This window comes from Lissotriton helveticus, chromosome 5_1 (assembly GCF_964261635.1).
Source record: "Lissotriton helveticus chromosome 5_1, aLisHel1.1, whole genome shotgun sequence".
NCBI lineage: Eukaryota > Metazoa > Chordata > Amphibia > Caudata > Salamandridae > Lissotriton > Lissotriton helveticus.
This window is the reverse complement of record NC_136065.1, coordinates 2,122,155,375-2,122,178,144: the sequence shown is the minus strand read 5'-3', so window position 1 is coordinate 2,122,178,144 and position 22,770 is coordinate 2,122,155,375. Positions and strand designations below refer to the sequence as shown.

General features: G+C 46.9%; 1 protein-coding gene across 1 annotated transcript in view; it reads left to right on the top strand.

Annotated features, from left to right (window-relative positions):
* AIF1L (allograft inflammatory factor 1 like) overlaps positions 1 to 22,770 on the top strand; it is a 118,810-nt gene that overhangs the window by 21,022 nt on the left and 75,018 nt on the right. Inside the window, exon 2 of the mRNA XM_078646207.1 lies at positions 14,689 to 14,750. Within this exon, the coding sequence (XP_078502333.1) occupies positions 14,689 to 14,750 (62 nt within the window). The remainder of the gene's footprint in view (positions 1 to 14,688; positions 14,751 to 22,770) is intronic.

The following is a 22,770-nucleotide window of genomic DNA, read 5'->3' as shown; positions in this document are numbered from 1 at the left end:
CTGCTGCGGAGCCAGGTCAAGGACAGGCTCTGGGGGGACGGCCTTTTCAGCTGCGGACGCCAAGTCAAGGAGCACCGTCTCTGCTGCGGAGCCAAGTCAAAGACAGGCTATGGGGGAACCGCCTTTTGAGCTGCCGATGCCAAGTCAAGGAGCACCGTCTCTGCTGCGGAGCCAGGTCAAGGACAGTCTCTGTGGGGACCGCCTTTTCAGCTGCGGATGCCAAATCAAGGAGCACCGTCTCTGCTGCGGAGCCAGGTCAAGGACAGGCTCTGGGGGGACCGCCTTTTCAGCTGTGGATGCCAAGTCAAGGAGCACCGTCCCTACTGCGGAGCCAGGTCAAGGACAGGCTCTGGGGGGACCGCCTTTTCAGCTGCCGATGCCAAATCAAGGAGCACCGTCTCTTCTGCGGAGCCAGGTCAAGGACAGGCTCTGGGGGGACCGCCTTTCCAGCTGCGGATGCCAAGTCAAGGAGCACCGTCTCTGCTGCGGAGCCAGGTCAAGGACAGGCTCTGGGGGGACCGCCTTTTCAGCTGCCAATGCCAAGTCAAGGAGCACCGTCTCTGCTGCGGAGCCAGGTCAAGGACAGGTTCTGGGGGGACCGCCTTTTAAGCTGCCGATGCCAAGTCAAGGAGCACCGTCTCTGCTGCGGAGCCAGGTCAAGGACAGGTTCTGAGGGGACCACCTTTTCAGCTGCCAATGCCAAGTCAAGGAGCACCGTCTCTGCTGCGGAGCCAGGTCAAGGACAGGTTCTGGGGGGACCGCCTTTTCAGCTGCCAATGCCAAGTCAAGGAGCACCGTCTCTGCTGCGGAGCCAGGTCAAGGACAGGTTCTGGGGGGACCGCCTTTTCAGCTGCCAATGCCAAGTCAAGGAGCACCGTCTCTGCTGCAGAGCCAGGTCAAGGACAGGCTCTGGGGGGACCGCCTTTTCAGCTGCGGACGCCAAGTCAAGGAGCACCGTCTCTGCTGCGGAGCCAGGTGAAGGACAGGCTCTGGGGGGACCGCCTTTTCAGCTGCAGATGCCAAGTCAAGGAGCACGGTCTCTGCTGCGGAGCCAGGTCAAGAACAGGCTCTGGGGGGACCGCCTTTTCAGCTACAGATGCCAAGTCAAGGAGCACCGTCTCTGCTGCGGAGCCAGGTCAAGGACAGGCTCTGGGTGGACCGCCTTTTCAGCTGCGGACGCCAAGTCAAGGAGCACCGTCTCTGCTGCGGAGCCAGGTCAAGGACAGGCTATGGGGGGACCGCCTTTTCAGCTGCGGACGCCAAGTCAAGGAGCACCGTCTCTGCTGCGGAGCCAGGTCAAGGACAGGCTATGGGGGGACCGCCTTTTCAGCTGCGGACGCCAAGTCAAGGAGCACCGTCTCTGCTGCGGAGCCAAGTCAAAGACAGGCTATGGGGGGACCGCCTTTTCAGCTGCCGATGCCAAGTCAAGCAGCACCGTCTCTGCTGCGGAGCCAGGTCAAGGACAGGTTCTGGGGGACCGCCTTTTCAGCTGCCGATGCCAACTCAAGGAGCACCGTCTCTGCTGCGGAGCCAGGTCAAGGACAGGCTCTGGGGGGACCGTCTTTTCAGCTGCGGATGCCAAGTCAAGGAGCACCATCTCTGCTGAAGTGCCAGGTCAAGGACAGGCTCTGGGGGGACAGCCTTTTCAGCTGCGGACGCCAAATCAAGGAGCACCATCTCTGCTGCGGAGCCAGGTCAAGGACAGGTTCTGGGGGACCGCCTTTTCAGCTGTGGACGCCAAATCAAGGAGCACCGTCTCTGCTGCGGAGCCAGGTCAAGGACAGGCTCTGGGGGGGACCGCCTTTTCAGCTGCGGACGCCAAGTCAAGGAGCACTGTCTCTGCTGCGGAGCCAAGTCAAAGACAGGCTATGGGGGACCGCCTTTTCAGCTGCGGATGCCAAATCAAGGAGCACCGTCTCTGCTGCGGAGCCAGGTCAAGAACAGGCTCTGGGGGGACCGCCTTTTCAGCTGTGGACGCCAAATCAAGGAGCACCGTCTCTGCTGCGGAGCCAGGTCAAGGACAGTCTCTGGGGGGACCGCCTTTTTAGCTGTGGACGCCAAATCAAGGAGCACCGTCTCTGCTGCGGAGCCAGGTCAAGGACAGGCTCTGGGGGGACCGCCTTTTCAGCTGCGGACGCCAAGTCAAGGAGCACCGTCTCTGCTGCGGAGCCAGGTCAAGGACAGGCTCTGGGGGGACCGCCTTTTCAGCTGCGGATGCCAAGTCAAGGAGCACCGTCTCTGCTGCGGAGCCAAGTCAAAGACAGGCTATGGGGGACCGCCTTTTCAGCTGCGGATGCCAAGTCCATGAGCACCGTCTCTGCGGCGGAACCAGGTCAAGAACAGGCTCTGAGGGGACCGCCTTTGTTGCATTGGTGGGTTTGATCCAAGATCTTCACCCTCATGGTTGGTGCATGTCTGAGAGCAGAATCTGCTGATCGTCCCCAGAACTAGAAAAGCCAACTGGGGTGACAGAAACTTCATAGTGGCCGCATCCAAACTATGGAATTCTCTTCCCCTGCAGATTAAGGCTAGTCCCACGCGGATATCATTTAGAAAACAAATCAAAACCTGGCTTTTTAACCAATAGGCTTCCCACCAGCTTTTGTGTACCTCCAGCTCACAGCGCCGAGACACCTTCTGGTAATTGCGCGCTTTACAAGTTGTTAAAATAAATAAATAAAAAAATAACCACACAATAATCCTGCAAACTATGTTCAAGAAACATGGTTCTGGTAGCTTTATGATGACGTGATGGGGGCCGCTCACATTCCCTAAAGAGGGTCACCCGGGCTGACTCTTCAATGTGACCCCAGTGCTCCCAGGTAGAAGGGCTCCTCAAATTAGTATTTTCACCTTTTCATTATAATCCTACTCAACAATATTCATAGATGTTGGACTTGACCCTCCTTGCAGGGACACCCCCAAACTTTTTGCCTTCAACCATCTTGTTTTCTGAACCCATTTTTCATTACTTTTAGGACTCTGTCCTCTTTACCACTGCTAAGCAGTGCTAAACTGCTTGTGATCTCCCCCTTAATATATGGTACAATTGTCTTACACCTGATTGGTACATTTAATTTACTTGTAAGTCCCTCATATATGTAATCACGGGTACCAGGATCTGTCACTGCTAAAAGCGGGCAGCAGCACTCATTGTGCCACCCACTAAAAGTAGCTTTCTGAAACATGTCTCAGGTCTGCCATTGCAGCCTGTGTGCAGTTTTAAACTTCCTATTCAACCTGACAAAATAAACTTTTTGCCAGATTAAACCTCTCTTTTTAGTACATATAAGACACCCCTAAAGTAGTCCCTAAACAACAAATAGGGCAGAGCACGTTGTATTTAAAAAGTAGGATATGTGTTTTTAACTTTTACATGACCTGATAGTGAAAAACTCCTACATTTGTTTTTCACTACTGTAAGGCCTACCTCTCTAATAAGATAGCATCGGGTTACCTTACTACATTTAATACGTGCTAACCTTTGTTTGGGAATAGGTAGAAAGGACATGTTTGGTCTCTAAAGAATTGTAATTCAAAATCCTCTTTAATGGTAAAGTCAGATTTTAAGTCACAATTCTGAAAATTCCAGTTTCAGAAAGTTGGGCTTTTCCTGTCCTAACCATTTGGTGCCTGCAGCCTGTGACCTGGGTCACATAACTGTGATTAGCATGACAGTTGGCCTTTGTGTATTCCTTCCTGACAGATGCGAAGGTATCAACCCAGGCCAAATTACAAGACAAACACTGGCTATTTAAAGACAAAAATTATGCAAAAAATTATGAACTATAACACAGAAAAATATACTGTTGTAAAAAGGTTTTTTTTAATTATATTGATAAAAATAGATTAAACACATACATCATGTACACAAGATAAATTGATACAATAAAAAAGTTTTTATGTTAATGATAAAAATGAAACATTTGTTTTAAAAAAGGCTCGAGGGAGGTCTATATGTTATTAGCGTGGCTGTAGTCTGTCAACGCGTTTCGACACGTCGTAGTGTCTTCCTCAGGACAATATTTTTTGCAGCCAAATTTTCTAAAAAGAACAAGACATCTTTAGCTTTTCTCAACATATCGTACATTGTGTTACAGTGCATTATTCTCTTATATTTTATATAAAAAATGAACTTTTTCTTTAATTTCAGGTATTCTTTTTTTAGCCAGGTACAAAAGTCAGATCAATGATTTTTCCACTGAAGATAGCCAAAAGAGCGTTCCTGACAGGAATCTAAGAACACAATCCCTATAGTTAAGCTTGGCATCAGAAAGCGATTATACATATATCTAAACATTTTTTAATACATCTGATAAAGGCAGTTAAACACATGTTTAGTTGGTAAATAACGTGTAGATGCAGATAGTAAAAGATAGCTAAACCGATGTATGCACATAGGCGAAATAAAAATTTGAAGGACCAAATTGTCCGCTCTCGTTTTTCTAAAAAAACAGAGAACCCACCTTTCCTACAGAGGTCTTTTGAAAGTACAAATGCAGTAAAAGGCACCTCCCGCTGCGGCTCTTGCAAGTCATGCAACAGTATTCTCACTGGAGAAGTCATGACATTTAACAACATTAAAATCAAAGCTAAAGAATTATGGACATGCAACACGCAAAATATTGTCTATTTAATTACATGCCCTTGTAATCTGGGATATGTAGGAGAGACAGCAAGAGCCGTGAAAACCCGACTAACTGAACACAGATCAGCAATTAAAACTAGGAAACTGACAGCGCCACTGGTAAATCACTTTGTGGAACATAGACACGCCCCCGAGGAACTGAAGTGGCGTATTCTAGAAAAGATTCATATACCAAACGACAAAGGAGGCGAAAAAATAAGGAAAAAGAGGGAGATATTTTGGATCTTTACCCTTGGCACATTTGAACATGGTTTGAACCAAGATTTGCCCTGGGAAAATGCCATAACTTAAAAAATAAATAACTGTATAGCAAGTCTAAAGTGTAACAACTGTGTAGCAAGTCTAAATCATAGACAGGAACTTGTAAGCAAGACAAAAGAAACATAAGAGAATACATTTAGATATAATATATTCTACATTTATACAATGCAGATTAAAGATGTAAATTCTGTATATGTCTGAATCAATATTTTTTGTCTGTAAACCATGAGTATGAGAAATCTATGTATTGGTTTGTAAACAATAAGTATAAGCATACTATAAATCCAAACACGATGTGAGGGAATAGGTTAACCATACAAACGCTTCACCTTTAAATAGGGGCAGGGCTTTGAAATTATGACATCAAAACACTTCTGTATAAATACCAATGGAGAAGTGGCTTGCAAATCCCTTTGCTTTTCGAACCAGCCAGCAGACGCCAGAAGTACTAGAGCAGGAGAATCCTTAGAGGTAAGCGCACTAAGACCGGGGAAACGCTATATAAATAACAAACAGAAAGAGAGAATATTTCTTTTTCTCTTTCCTTAAAACTTTAGAATACTAAGACAATGTTAATTTGTTGTTGTCTTACTCTCTTAGATTTCTCAAAACCCTCGCTTTGGGAACGTCTTCGCATCTTAAAGTCTTCACATCTTGAAGCTTATAAAGAGTGTCCCCTACCAGCCATACGCCAAAAGATAGACTCAGCTAATCTGCTGTAGTCTCACACTATAAAATCAACAATAGAAAATCATCATTTGTATATCTAGAGCGTAATTCCAAAAGGTAAGAAGACCCCCTGCTTTTTTCCACGCAAAACTATCTAAAGAAATATCTTTAAACTAAAAGACTGTAAACATCGGTTTTTATGGTCTAGTTGTAAGGGGTAACATCCAGACTTATCATGACGTCCTGAGCGTTTCCTCCAGTATCAGCATTTTACACGACCTCAAAGCTAAAACATCATTCGTGGCGGTAAGAAACCAGGAATTTAATCTTCAAAACTCTTTGATAACGTTTTTTCTAAACCCTGACTCCATGTTCCAATATTTCTTCTATTATAGAACTTTGGTTTTAAAAGAAAAAAGTGGTTATATATCTCTGAAACGAAGAATGAGAAGTGAGCAGTGAAATCTTCAAAAAAAGGTAACGCGTGAATATACAAATATTACATCGCGTTTATGCAAATTAGGAATTCCACTTTGGAGTAGTATATAGCGAAATGATGGAATAGCTACAGATACAATTTTGTTTTTGTAGATTTCACATACCGAAACAAAGAGTCTTTTGAGGTGCCTCATTCTTCGTGGCTATTGTGAAGACTGAATGGCATATAAGAAGCCACTCCAGGTAAAAAATGCTTCCAATCTCATTAGGTGATAAAATAAAAAGTAATAGAACAAAGGATAACTGGTTGTAATAAAAAAAGAATATGGAAACAAAGTAGTCAATGAAAGTTAGGATCATGATACTAATATGTATTAACAAGCGATTGGAAAAAAAGAACAATCATGAGTAAACAAATAATATCCAATTGTTTTTTCACTATGACCTTTCAGGCTTGATGAATATCGACTGTTTTTTAACCTGATATCGCAGAAATTACAGCTATCTAAGTGATTTTGAATTCATCCTATATATAATGGTGAGTTACTTTTTAAATTTATACTGAACGGAAAAAGTATCTACCGGAAGCAGATACAAAATAGGTCGTTTCTATTAATAATATTTTACAAATTAATAAATGTAGAATGATTTTACAATAGATATTAGGGAATATGTAAACTCGTAAGCAGACCATCCTTAGGAGATACACCAGTTACAAGAAATAGAAATATGGTTTTATACCTCTAATAACTTTACTTCTTTCTATTACTTTTCTCTCTCTCTTTTTTAAGTACGATGTAAAAATCCAAAGATATGACTATTTGCATTTGAACATGATAGAAAGCCTGATTATGATGGAAAGCCTTAAAATGTTACTATCTGCATCTACACGTTATTTACCAACTAAACATGTGTTTAACTGCCTTGATCAGATATATTAAAAAAATGTTTAGATATATGTATAATCGCTTTCTGATGCCAAGCTTAACTATAGGGATTGTGTTCTTAGACTCCTGTCAGGAACGCTCTTTTGGCTATCTTCAGTGGAAAAATCATTGATCTGACTTTTGTACCTGGCTAAAAACAGAATACCTGAAATTAAAGAAAAAGTTCATTTTTTATATAAAATATAAGAGAATAATGCACTATAACACAATGTACGATATGTTGAGAAAAGCTAAAGATGTCTTGTTCTTTTTAGAAAATTTGGCTGCAAAAAATATTGTCCTGAGGAAGACACTACGATGTGTCGAAACGCGTTGACAGACTACAGCCACGCTAATAACATATAGACCTCCCTCGAGCTTTTTTAAAACAAATGTTTCATTTTTATCATTAACATAAAAACTTTTTTATTGTATCAATTTATCTTGTATACATGATGTATGTGTTTAATCTATTTTTATCAATATAATTAAAAAAAACCTTTTTACAACAGTATATTTTTCTGTGTTATAGTTCATAATTTTTTGCATAATTTTTGTCTTTAAATAGCCAGTGTTTGTCTTGTAATTTGGCCTGGGTTGATACCTTCGCATTGAACTAATTTCCCTGACCCAGGAACTTTATCCTTACCAGGGGGTCCTTGATATATCACATAATTCCTTCCTGACAGAAACATGAAGAAGGACTAGGTGTTGGCAGGATGGAGCTGTTCGCTGCCCCACTTACATTTCAAAGGAGCTGCCTCAGCACACACATGAAGGACTTCACACTTGCTTTTTGTCAGCCCAGTCACCAAGGAGCGATCACCATTTGTGGGGGGAAAATAAAGCTTCCTCCAGTTGAAAGTTGGCACCAGGTAAAAATAATGGACCCTCAGACCAACTCTTCAGTGCACTCCTGTTCCTGCGGAAGACTACAGACGGACAGTCTTGTACTCAAGAGGACTGCCCGCTGCTTTAGGCCTGCCTTGCTTCTTGAAGGAGAGAGGACCATCTCCTTTAACCCAAGACCACTAGAGTAACCCCAAAGTTTAGTTGGCTGACCTCCTGTTCTGAGCTGCTTGGACACAACAAACTCCAGACTGCAGCCACCCAGCTGGCCTGCAGCAACTGCCCTGCCTGGACCTGCGGCTGGACTTGCCTGAGCCCAGTTGGCCTCTGCTGGAGTGAGCTCCTGATCATTAAGAGATGCCTCCCCAGGTCTTGAACCTTTGGCTGGTGTCAGTTGAGCTTCTCCTGGGAAATCCTTCAGTTTTGAACCCTGCTCACCAGACTTCGAGACGGTAACTTTGTCTGCAGAACGAACCTGTTCCGTGTATCGGACCTTCACTCCATCATCATTGGCCTGAAGATGTGACTTTGTACTGTGTAGCGTGTCCAGATACCCACAATTAGCACTTTCTGCTTCTTGGCGCTATTTTTACTTAAACCTTTCGATTGCATCACTCCGGTTCTACTGGTTGGATTTTTGTCGTTTTGATCTCATTTTATTTATTTCATTGTTTTCAATTTATCTAAACAGATTTTAGATTTTTCTTGTGTTGTGTTCTTACTTTATTACTGTTTGTGTGTTGCATAAATACCTAACACAGTGCCTTTGCGTTAAGCCTGGCTGCTTTTGTGCCAAGCTACCAGAGGGTTAAGCACAGGTTAATTTAGTGACTTTTGTGGGTCCTGACAAGGACTGTGGTTGTTGTTTGAGAACGGTTTTCACCCCCTTAATTAAAATCCCAATTTCTTGCAATAGGTAAATCTCTTGAGACACGTTTCAGTCATTACAGATCCAAGGAGGGTCTGAAATGTACCTTTTTAAGGTGTGCTGCTCTGCTTGCTCACAACCATGTTTTGTAGCAACACCGCCCCAAGCGTGGTGAACCCCCGCAAACCCCTGGGACGCGTCCAGCGGTTTATGAAGATTGTTGAGCACAAGTGGCCCTCTCATAACATGTTCATAGTCTGCGCCAAAGAAGGAGAAGCTTCAAGTCCTTTCAGTGTTTTCTTTTCACGAGAAGGCGGTTTCCTTCCATCTATTTATGGCGCAGGCCACAAACGCTATTTTTACTTTTTCCAGCTTTTTTTGCAGTAATACTCTGCCTCTGAGAGGAGAATTTTAAGGGAACAGGATCTCTTTAATGGAGTGAAACAGGGAGGAAGGATGGAATGGGACTTAGTCGAAGTCCAGATACAAGTAGACCAAGAGACCCTGATGGTTCTTTCCCACAAGATGCTTGGTTCCGGTCCAGGAATGTGTGCTGGAGTGAAGTGCATTTTTGTGGTCTGGGTTTCCCAGTGAGGTGTTATGCAGGTCCTCGTGTGTTACACTAGCAGGCTTTGCTTACACTTTTTAGGTGTGCCGTTAGCCTAGAACTTCTCTTTTAACTAACATTCCATGTATTTAATGTACTCATAGGGAACTTCCACCGGATGTATGTCGTTACAACGCATGCTTTTTCCACGCATGCCTTTACAACGCAGGTTTTACAACGCAAGCCGTTACAACGACTTGCGTTGGGGGCGCTGGATAGTGAATAGTTTAATTTACTATTCCTACTCCAGTCCCCGTGGATAGTAGGGAAGGTGTTGGATAGTAAATTAAACTATTACCTATCCTACAGTGCCCCCCAGCGCAATTTGTTGTAACGAATTACATTGTAAAAGTTGCGTGGTAAAGGTAGTGCGTGGTAAAAGTTGCTTTGTAAACGCTGTTTACCCCTTCCACCAGCCCTCTTCATTCATGTGTCCGTTTTCGTGTCAGTCACATTTTTCTTCTGCCCATACAGCATGGGGCAGTGGGTCAGCCCACATCAGCTATTGGCTAGCTTCACTGTGAATGACAGCAGTCCATGCTACACAAGGAACACAGCCGCACACAAAGTATTTCCTTTCAGTGCCATGAAATTCCATGTAATATGGGGGCTTTTATATAAAACATTGTTTTGCTCTTATAATTTTCTTATGTGCATATTGGTGAGGGCTCAGTACCCCTCCTAATGCCCCACAGAAATACAGTTTTACAAAAAGCATACTAAAGCAAAACAAGTATCGACAAAGCTAAAAGGCTGGCAGCTAAAGCCATCCTTATTGGCTTTGCCAATGCTTGCTATTCATGTATTTATTGTGTGGAGCACTTCTGCTTCTTGCCACTATGTCTGAACTGTATGAAACGCCCATATAAATACAATGACTGAATAACTTGCTCCAACCTTGTTTTTAGGTCGCGCCTAGAGGCAGCGCGCACGCGCTGCCCTGCGGGGCGTGCTGTATTCTGTCTGTGGATTTTGAACACAGCCACCACTTTTGATTGGTTGTTTGTTCTGCCTTTACTAATTTCATCGTTTTCGTTGGTGAATAGTGTACATTTGTCCCACCTTATGGCTGTTTTGTTCCCGCCCTGCCGACCGGCCCGGCTGCATGGATCCTTTCAGTATAGGCCATATGTTTTGTTTATCTACACTACTTTTTCTTTCCCCTCTCCTCGCCGTTGGCAGGTTGGCACCTGGCGCTGCTTGCAGTCCACTTAATCTCCTCCTTTGTAGGTGTTCTTTGAAGTTGGCACATATGCATATTTATTTATATTGATAGCATTTCCTATATTCTAAAAAGTCAGGGTTGGTTTCATAATGCTAAGCAATGCTGGTCATGTGCTGAAAACATTGTCCACAGTGCATCATTGTCTCACACTGCATCATTGTCTCACAAAGTGTCATTGTCTCACACTGCATCATTGGCTCACAGTGTCATTGTCTCACACAGCATCATTGTCCACACTGTATCATTGTCTTACACTGTCTCACAGTGTCATTGTCTCACACTGCATCATTGTCTCACACTGCATCATTGTCTCACAGTGTCATTGTCTCACACAGTATCATTGTCCACACTGCATCATTGTCTCACACTGCATCATTGTCTCACACTGCATGATTGTCTCACACAGTATCATTGTCCACACTGCATCATTGTCTCACAAAGTGTATTTGTCTCACACAGTATCATTGTCCACACTGTATCATTGTCTTACACTGCATCATTGTCTCACAGTGTCATTGTCTCACACTGCATCATTGTCTCACACTGCATCATTGTCTCACAGTGTCATTGTCTCACACAGTGTCATTGTCCACACTGCATCATTGTCTCACAGTGTCATTGTCTCACACAGTATCATTGTCCACACGGCATCATTGTCTCACACTGCATCATTGTCTCACACTGCATCATTGTCTCACACAGTATCATTGTCCACACTGCATCATTGTCTCACAAAGTGTCTTTGTCTCACACAGTATCATTGTCTCACACAGTGCATTGTCTCACACTGCATCATTGTCTCACACTGCATCATTGTCTCACAGTGTCATTGTCTCACACTGCATCATTGTCTCACACAGTACCATTGTCCACACTGCATCATTGTCTCACACTACATCATTGTCTCACAGTGCATCATTGTCTCACAGTGTCATTGTCTCACACTGCATCATTGTCTCACAGTGTCATTGTCTCACACAGCATCATTGTTCACACTGCATCATTGTCCACACTGCATCATTGTCTCACAGTATCATTGTCCACACTGCATCATTGTCTCACAAAGTGTCATTGTCTCACACAGTATCATTGTCCCACACTGCATCATTGTCTCACAGTGTCTTTGTCTCACACTGCACCATTGTCTCACACAGTATCATTGTCCACACCGCATCATTGTCTCACACCGCATCATTGTCTCACACAGTGTCATTGTCCACACTGCATCATTGTCTCACAGTGTCATTGTCTCACACAGTATCATTGTCCACACTGCATCATTGTCTCACAGTGTCATTGTCTCACACAGTATCATTGTCCACACTGCATCATTGTCTCACACAGTATCATTGTCCACACTGCATCATTGTCACACAAAGTGTTTTTGTCTCACACAATATCATTGTCTCACAAAGTGCATTGTCTCACACAGTATCATTGTCCACACTGTGTCATTGCCCCACACTGCAACATTGTCTCACAGTGTCATTGTCTCACACAGTATCATTGTCCACACTGCATCATTGTCAAACAGTGTCATTGTCTCACACAGTGTCATTGTCCACACTGCATCATTGTCTCACAGTGTCATTGTCTCACACAGCATCATTGTCCACACTGCATCATTGTCCACACCGCATCATTGTCTCACAGTGTCAGTGTCCACACCGCATCATTGTCTCACACAGTGTCATTGTCTCACACAGTATCATTGTCCACACCGCATCATTGGCTCACACAGTGGCATTGTCCGCACTGCATTATTGTCTCACAGTGTCATTGTCTCACACAGTATAATTGTCCACACTGCATCATTGTCTCTCACAGTGCCATTGTCTTTCAGTGTTATTGTCTCACGCAGTGTCACTGTCTCACATGGTAATATTTTCTCACACGTGTCATTGTCTCACACAGTATCATTATCCACACTGCATCATTGTCTCACAGTGTCATTGTCCACACCGCATCATTGTCCACACTGCATCATTGTCTCACAGTATCATTGTCTCACACAGTATCATTGTCTCACAGTATCATTGTCTCACACTGCATCATTGTCTCACACTGCATCATTGTCTCACAGTATCATTGTCTCACACTGCATCATTGTCTCACACTGCATCATTGTCTCACAGTATCATTGTCTCACACAGTATCATTATCCACACTGCATCATTGTCTCACAGTGTCATTGTCCACACTGCATCATTGTCTCACACAGTGTCATTGTCCACACCGCATCATTGTCCACACTGCATCATTGTCTCACAGTATCATTGTCTCACACAGTATCATTGTCTCACAGTATCATTGTCTCACACTGCATCATTGTCTCACACTGCATCATTGTCTCACAGTATCATTGTCTCACACTGCATCATTGTCTCACACTGCATCATTGTCTCACAGTATCATTGTCTCACACAGTATCATTGTCCACACTGCATCATTGTCTCACACAGTGTCATAGTCTTACACAGCATCATTGTCCACACCGCATCATTGTCTCTCACAGTGCCATTGTCTTTCAGTGTCATTGTCTCACGCAGTGTCACTGTCTCACAGTGTCATTGTCTCACACTGCATCATTGTCTCACAGTATCATTGTCTCACACTGCATCATTGTCTCACACTGCATCATTGTCTCACAGTATCATTGTCTCACACAGTATCATTATCCACACTGCATCATTGTCTCACAGTGTCATTGTCCACACTGCATCATTGTCTCACACAGTGTCATTGTCCACACCGCATCATTGTCCACACTGCATCATTGTCTCACAGTATCATTGTCTCACACAGTATCATTGTCTCACAGTATCATTGTCTCACACTGCATCATTGTCTCACACTGCATCATTGTCTCACAGTATCATTGTCTCACACTGCATCATTGTCTCACACTGCATCATTGTCTCACAGTATCATTGTCTCACACAGTATCATTGTCCACACTGCATCATTGTCTCACACAGTGTCATAGTCTTACACAGCATCATTGTCCACACCGCATCATTGTCTCTCACAGTGCCATTGTCTTTCAGTGTCATTGTCTCACGCAGTGTCACTGTCTCACAGTGTCATTGTCTCACACTGCATCATTGTCTCACAGTATCATTGTCTCACACTGCATCATTGTCTCACACTGCATCATTGTCTCACAGTATCATTGTCTCACACAGTATCATTGTCCACACTGCATCATTGTCTCACAGTATCATTGTCCACACTGCATCATTGTCTCACACTGCATCATTGTCTCACACAGTATCATTGTCTCACACTGCATCATTGTCTCACACTGCATCATTGTCCACACTGCATCATTGTCTCACAGTATCATTGTCTCACACAGTATCATTGTCCACACTGCATCATTGTCTCACACTGCATCATTGTCTCACAGTATCATTGTCTCACACTGCATCATTGTCTCACACTGCATCATTGTCTCACAGTATCATTGTCTCACACAGTATCATTGTCCACACTGCATCATTGTCTCACAGTATCATTGTCTCACACTGCATCATTGTCTCACACTGCATCATTGTCTCACACTGCATCATTGTCTCACACTGCATCATTGTCTCACAGTATCATTGTCTCACACAGTATCATTGTCCACACTGCATCATTGTCTCACACAGTGTCATAGTCTTACACGGCATCATTGTCCACACCGCATCATTGTCTCTCACAGTGCCATTGTCTTTCAGTGTCATTGTCCACACCGCATCATTGTCTCACACAGTGTCATTGTCTACACTGCATCATTGTCTCACAGTGTCATTGTCTCACACAGTATCATTGTCCACACTGCATCATTGTCTCACGCAGTGTCACTGTCTCACATGGTAATAGTGTCTCACAAAGTGTAATTGTCTCACACAGTATCATTGTCCACACTTCATCATTGTCTCACACAGTGTCATTGTCTACACTGCATCATTGTCTCACAGTGTCATTGTCTCACACAGTATCATTGTCCACACTGCATCATTGTCTCACGCAGTGTCACTGTCTCACATGGTAATAGTGTCTCACAAAGTGTAATTGTCTCACACAGTATCATTGTCCACACTTCATCATTGTCTCACAGTGTCATTGTCTCACACAGTATCATTGTCTCACACAGTATCATTGTCCACACTGCATCATTGTCTCACACTTTGATTTCTTTCCTGTCCCTAGGAGGCAAAGCCTATGGCCAGCTCAAAGCACAGCAGGAAGCCAGGCTGGAGGAAGTGAACCAGGTGAGAGTGGGCAGAGGCAGGGGGTGGGGCAAGTGTGGGCTCAGGGGAGGGGCAGGTGTGTGCCAGTGGAGGGGCAGGTCTGGTATCAGGGGAGGGACAGGTGTGGGTCCAGGGTTAGGGCATGCCTGGGCTCAGAGGTAGGGCAGGTGTGGTCTCAGGGGACAGGCAGGTGTTTGCCAGGGGAGGGGCAGGTCTGGGCTCAAGGGAGGCTCAAGGGAGGGGCAGGTGGGGGCTCATGGGAGGGGTAGGTGTGTGCCAGGGGAGGGGCAGGCCGGGGCTCAGGGGAGGGACAGCTGTGGGCTCAGGGGAGGAGTCGGTGTGGGCCAGGGGAGGGACAGGTGTGGGCTCGGGGAGGGACAGGTGTGGGCTCAGGGGAGGGGCATGTGTGTGCTCAGAGGTAGGGCAGGAGTGGGCATGGGGAGGGGCAGATGGGATTGGAAAAGTGGCATTGCATGGGGTCAGGAAGGAGAGAGTGGCAGATTGTGTTGTAGTGCAACGTTTACATAGCGCTTACTACTCCTTTGTGAGACGCTGAAGCACGGGCCTATATGGGTAGTACGCGACACCATGTAGCGTGTGGTTGGAAGTGTTTTGTCAGGTGTTTTGATCCTATGTGGAAAGTGTTCCATGTCATGTGTGAGGACCACCGAGGTGCGGTTATCGTGTTGTGGGACGTAGCGCTTACCAGTGAGATGGATGAACAAGTGTGTGAGAGATGTGCGCCGTCTGTTGTTTTCAGCATGCTGACACCTTTGAGCTGCTCTGCAGGTCCCTGTATGGTATTTCTTAAGATCACAGTCCTCGGCTGGTGACTGCACTGGGTTGTCCATTCTGAGATATTTTGTTTAAAGTGTATACTCCTGAGCAGGCACAGGCTGAGGGAAGACAAAGTGGCGAGATCAGCTCGGACGGGCTTTATTAATATCATCATATATCTGATTGTCATAATGAGATGTCAAGACTCGTCCTCGTTTGTAGTTTGTTCGGACCTGCAGTGGTCACTGAATGACCTCTTCGTTGGCCAGTGGCAGTGCCAGATCTCTTCAGTTATTCCATGTATGTTCAGTTGGTGATGAATGTTTTTTTTGCTCTGGACTGAGCAGTACTCGGTGATGGACGTGACCCACTGCAGATTTGTCTTATGTGGGTGTCCAGCAGTTTAAGGAAAATATATTGCAGCCTGCATAACCTACAGTCGACTGCCCCACGGCTGAGCATTATGGCATCAGAGTATACTGGAGGGTTATATATCGCAGAGCAATTGAATTTATGTGGCTTTTAGTACCATTGACGAGCCTTTGTGCCGTACAGCCGAGATAACAAAGCTCTTTGTGCCATACAGCCGATACATCAAAGCTCTTTGTGCCGTACAGCCGAGACATCAAAGCTCTTTGTGCCGAAGAGCCGATACATCAAAGCTCTTTGTGCCGTACAGCAGAGACATCAAAGCTCTTTGTGCCGTACAGCCGAGACATCAAAGCTCGTTGTGCCGTACAGCATAAACATCAAAGCTCTTTGTGCCGTACAGCCGAGACATCAAAGCTCGTTGTGCCGTACAGCAGAGACATTAAAGCTCTTTGTGCCATACAGTGGATTCAACAAAGCTCTTTCTGCGTACAGCCGAGACATCAAAGCTCTTTGTGCCATACAGCGGAGACAACAAAGCTCTTTGTGCCATACAGCCGATACATCAAAGCTCTTTGTGCCGTACAGCCAAGACATTATAGCTCTTTGTGCCGTACAGCCTATACATCAAAGCTCTTTGTGCCATACAGCCAAGACATTAAAGCTCTTTGTGCCATACAGCCAAGACATTAAAGCTCTTTGTGCCGTACAGCCGATACATCAAAGCTCTTTGTGCCGTACAGCCGAGAAATCAAAGCTCTTTGTGCCGTACAGCAGAGACATCAAAGCTCTTTGTGCCGTACAGCCGAGACATCAAAGCTCTTTGTGCCGTACAGCAGAGACATCAACGCTCTTTGTGCCGTACAGCAGAGAAATCGAAGCTCTTTGTGCCGTACAGCCGAGACATCAAAGCTCTTTGTGCCGTAGAGCCGAGACATCAAAGCTCATTGTGCCGTACAGCAGAGACATCAAAGCTCTTTGTGCCGTACAGCCGAGACATCAAAGCTCATTGTGCCGTACAGCAGAGACATCAAAGCTCTTTGTGACGTTGGTGGAAATGGGATCCCTGGCTGGCCAGGGCTTTCGCCAAAGTCAGTCAGAGACCACCACTCCCAAGTCCGGGTAAGGGAGTTACACGCCAAGATAACCCCTGCTCACCCTCTAGGTAACGTGGCGCGAGCAGCAAGGCTAAACTTGGAGGCGATGTAAGTTAAGTATTTGCGCACGCACCCCAGCAACAACAACCAAAGGCCCACCACAAAGGAAACTCCACACAAGGTTATATAAAAATAGCCTTTGTATTACACCAAAACACATTAGATAAAACACACACTTTACAATGTGCCAGAGGCACGGGCAGAATTTACAGGGGATATTTACAAGACAGGGCCACCTGGACCACTGCCAGGAATCAGAAGTAACACTTTCAGAAATAGCACTTAGAATGTAAAATTACTTTAGCACAAAATATAAAAATAGAGCACACAACCAGTAACTACTGGTAACAGGACCTCACTAGCACCACCTGTACTAGGGAGAAAACAACCACCTATGTATCACAATACCTGTAGGGGTGTAAGAACAAAACACATGATGCAATGCATAACATTCATTCAGAGGTGTAAAGGCACATGACGCATAAACAATACATTCAGAGGTGCATAGAAAGTACAATTGCGCCAAACTCACGTAAGTCACCACCTGTGACTGTCCCTAGGCCCTCTGGCCTTGTTGGGGCTAGGACGCCCTGTGTCCAAAGTGTCAGGGTCCTAAATGTGGCAGCTGCCCACAAAGTGCTGGGCAGCTGGGTGAAGATGGGGCAACACGATGGAGCCTTGTGGGCTCAAGCACACTGGTGGGCAAAAGGAAATGCCCCCTGGAGCCTCCTCTGGGCTCTAAACACACATGGCACCCAAAGAGCCTCTCTAGGCTCTTTACAAATGTGGGCTGTGAGCCTCTCGCAGGGCTCTAAAACAAAATGGGGTCGCCTGAGCCTCTCTGGGCTCTTAACTCATGATGTGCCCCTCAAGAGCCTCTCGTGGCTCAAAGCAACAATGGCCCTCCCAGAGCCTCTCAGGGCTCTTGCACACAGCAATGGGGGCACTCAGGGTTAAAGAAATGCCCCTTGAAATGTAGGAGCCTCTCAGGGCTCTGAAAACAACTGTGAGCCTCTTTGCTGGAGTCCCCCTCCTGGGGACTCAAAAAGGCAATGACCCCTTCTCTAAAGCTTAGGCACTGTCTTTAGGGCCCAGGTACTGTGTTTGCAAAGTCTGGGTCCTCTGGAACGCTCCTGTGCGCTCCCTACGATTACCGGCAATGGACCCTACCAAACCTCATGCATCTGGCGTGAGATGCGTACACCGCAGCCGGTCCAGACAAGGGAAGGGGTACGAGTCGTACTAAGCCTGTGCGACTCGTACCTTCAGGCGGATGGGCCCAAGAACGATCACCAATGCCAGCAGGGTGTGCCAAAAAGTGAGAAGGGTACAACAGGGAGGGGGTGGGCACCGGCAACGCCCCCCTCCTTGGACAGGAACCCCGGCCCCACTCACCGGTCTGTGGAGGCGGCGTCCTCTCTCTGGTCACCCGGTCCCGCTCCTGGGGGCCAGGTACTGCTAAAGGCGGCGGGCGGGGCTCCCTCTCCAAAGCACCGGAGCCCTGCCTGCACCCTCGGACGACCTCCTCTCTTCGGGCTGCGGGGGCGGGACTTCCGGGCAGGCCGCGCAGCGATTGGCCGGCCTGTCAGCTGCTTCCGGGTCGCCGTGGGCAGAACGGTGGCCCGCGGGAAGGCTTCACTGCAGGAATCTGGTGCAGATGCCGGGTGGCACCGGCTTGGCAATTATCAAGGAATCGAGGTGGGCACTCGATAGGCAGGCAAAGCGCTCCTCAGCGCTAAAAGGCGATTTAAAGCGCTCCCTGCGCTAGCTGAATTTTTAAAGCGCCTCCTGCGCAAAAGTAGCCAATAAAGCGCTATTAAGCGCTGGGGCCGAAATCGAGCGCTCCCAAGCGCTAGGGGAGAGCTCAGGCCCCCAAAGTCCAGGCAGAGCCCCTCAGCAAGGCAGGGGGGGGCAAGGCTGGGCCCAGAGCCAGCACACTGGGTCTCCAGGCAGGGAGACACCCCAAGTGGCGGTCCTCTGGCCCAGCAGCAGCAGCAACAGCCCCCTCAGGATCCTGGAAAAGAACAACTTCTGTGGGGACACAGCCCCATTTTTATACAGTGCATTCCTTTGTTCAAGGGTGCAGAGTGGGGGCGGAACCAGTCGCAGCTGGTTCTTGAGTACTCTGTTTACCTCAACCACCCTCTCTATTCACTGGCAGGGCTTGGGTCATTAGACACACCACAGGGGGGCGGAGCCAGCATTGTGTGGGGGAAAACCCAGCCCATCCAGGACACAGGTACACTCCTCCCACACATCACTCATGCTAATCTCCCACTCACCACCGGGCAGACCCATCCAGACTTCCTGGAGCCTGGCATGCCAGCCAGCTCCAGCCAATCACACGCCAGCACCCTCACAGCACACGTACAGCCCTGTCTAGAAATGGCGCTTCCCTACTAGACACATACATGCTGCATACACCATCTCGCAGCATTCACTCTCACGAGTTCACACATACCAGACTCAAGCCTGTACACCCCACGCATCAGGAACTACCAGGGACACATACATTCCCCATGCATTCCTATGGGCGGGCAGGCCTAGCTCAGCACATGCACTCAGAGTGCGCACGCACTTTCCACTGGGACACAGTGAAAGTGCACAGAATCCAAAAATCACCATCACCAGGTCCCCATTTAAAGGCAAAAAGTCTAGGGGTGAACCTGCCCTAAGGGCCAAGTCCAACAGACGTACAGCCGATGCACCAGAACCCAAGGTTTGTTTTTTGTTTTTTTCCCACTGGTTATTGGCTTTAGCATTGTGTTCTCAAGGAAATAATTCAATGTATTTACTCCAGTTTTTATGCGCTGGGTTTAATTATTGGGGGTTATGTGTGAGGACAATGGTGTGTCATTTCATTGAATGGTTGGCGCTATTGACATATGAGTAATAGGAGAATAGTTATTGTAGGGCTGCAGGTGTATAGCTTTTTAAAGGGTGAGTTGTGTTCTTTGAAACAAGAAGTGGGCAGTTTGTAGAACTCAATAATACAGATTAAGGCAAACATGCATGTGACTTAGAGTATTCCCTGCTCAGAGAGAGGAGGTGTGCAAGGGTGGAAGGGAAGGAGAGGGTCAGTTGAAAGAAAAGGACAGGTAACAATTCGGAGTCTTAAGGCAACAGAGGTTTGTTGAGATTGCACACAATCTGAGGATGCAAATCTGTAAGAGGAAACCACATTATTTGCTTGTGAGATAGTGCTATTATAGGTACTTTTGATAAGCACTAGGATGAGGCCAGCAGCCTATCCCCAGAAGGGACCCACTAGAGCCCTGCTTTGCAGGAACAGCTGATCGCTCAAGGCTGGAAGCATAGGGTAATGGCTGGCTGCATTTATAGGGAAACATCGCGAGGGTTCGGCCGCGCTCCGCGGCAGCAGTAACCGTATGGCCACCGCAACCAGGGAGAGTATATGAGGTACCTAATAATGCAAACAAGGAAAAGGGGAGTCTGCAGATGCTGAAGTGGATGTCTCCTGAAGTTCACCCATAATGCTTTGCTCGGCGTATTAATTACAGGTACAAAGAGGGTCCCCTGTGGATGCCCCTGGTAGTGGGGGGTGTGGCAGACGATGGGGGGCAGGACAGCTTCTCCAGACAGTGGAAGTGCATTGCCTACACCCGTGTGCCTGGAGGGTGGAGACCCAGACACTGAAGTGAGGAGGCTGTGGGGCAACTTTTATCAGTTGCATTAACTTTGTTATCAAGGGGGTGCTAAACAGTCCCCCCTGAGCACTGCTGTTTGGTAGACTGCACTTGAGGAGGGGCCTGCAGGCTGTGGGTAACCAAGGAGAGGCGCTGAGTGTTTGGGGTCAGACGCTGGCTGAGGAGTGGGGTGTGACGTGGCTGAGGAGTGGGGTGTGACGTGGCTGAGGAGTGGGTTGTGACGTGGCTGAGGAGTGGGGTGTGATGTGGCTGAGGAGTGGCTGAGGAGCGGGGTAGATGGCGGGGTGGAACGGATGGATCCCCATCCTTCATTCTTTCTCTCCATCCACCCTTCCTTCTCTCCGTTACCCTTTCCATGTCCCCATCCAACCTTCTTTCTCTCCATCCACCTTTAGTTTTCCCCATCCCCTTCTTTCTCTCATCCACCCTTCCTTCTCTCTATCCACCCATACTTCTCTCCATCCACCCTTCCTTCTCTCCATCCCCCTTCCTTCTCTCTATCCAACCTTCATTCTCTCCATCCACCTTTATTTTTCCCATCCACCCTTCCTTCTCTCCATCTACCCTATCTCCCTATCTTCTCTACATCCGCCCTTCCTTCTCCGGATCCGCCCTTCCTTCTCCCCATCCACTATTCCTCCTCTCCATCCACCCTTCCTTCTCTCCATCTACCCTATCTACCTATCTTCTCTACATCCGCCCTTCCTTCTCCCGATCCACCCTTCCTTCTCCCCATCCACTATTCCTCCTCTCCATCCACCCTTCCTTCTCTCCATCTACCCTATCTACTCCACATCCACCCTTCCTTCTCCTCACCCACCTTTCCTTCTCTCCATCCACCGTTATTTTTCCCCATCCACCCTTCCTTCTCTCCATCCACCCTTCCTTCTTGTCATCCAACTTTATTTTTTCCCATCCGCCCTTCCTTCTCTCCATCCACCCATCCTTCACCCCATCCACCCTTCCTTCTCCCCATCCACTAGTCCTTCTCTCTATCCACTCTTACTTCTCTCTATGCACCCTTCCTTCCCCCCATCCACCATTCTTTCTCTCCATCCACCCTTCCTTCTCTCCATCCAACTTTATTTTTTCCCATCCACCATTCCTTCTCTCAATCCACCCATCCCAATTCCTTCTCTCCATCCACCCTTCCTTCTCTCCATCCACCCTTCCATCTCTCCATCCACCCTTCCTTCTCTCTATCCCTCCTTTTTATGCTTCCTTGTTTCACGTCTCCACCTCTGCCTTCACAGCTTTACCACAGTATTCTATTGCAGCGCTGTTTCCAAAACTTAGCCCTGGTGATCTTTAGACTGCACCGGTCAAAATCCCAAAATATTCTCAATATATTGTGCCCACTCCTAGGGTTCCGACTGCCCACAAAAGTCAATCTAGCACCTAAATGTTTCTCAATAGGAGTGCAACATTTTATCTCTAGTTCTCATCAAATATCCAGGCTTTTATTGTTCATGGCTGAAATCACTTTTGATCCATGATTTCCTGGGTAAAGTATTTTCTATTGTTGATAATCAGTCTCCAAACCTTGGTAGTTTATACAAAATTCTTTATTTTTAACCAGTTTCCAAAAATCTCTTTTGGCAGGCCCAGCCAATACATGTGTGCCCTGCCATTGTCCCATGTGTGCCCTGCCATCCCTTGTGTGCCCTGCCATCGTCCCATGTGTGCCCTGCCATCCCTTGTGTGCCCTGCCATCATCCCATGTGTGCCCTGCCATCATTGAATGTGTGCCCTGCCATCGTCCCATGTGTGCCTTGCCATGCCTTGTGTGCCCTGCCATTGTCCCATGTGTGCCCTGCCATCCCTTGTGTGCCCTGCCATCGGCCCATGTGTGCCCTGCCATCATTGAATGTGTGCCCTGCCATCGTCCCATGTGTGCCTTGCCATGCCTTGTGTGCCCTGCCATTGTCCCATGTGTGCCCTGCCATCCCTTGTGTGCCCTGCCATCGGCCCATGTGTGCCCTGCCATCCCTTGTGTGCCCTGCCATCATCCCATGGGTGCCCTGCCATCATTGTATGTGTGCCCTGCCATCCCTTGTGTGCCCTGCCATC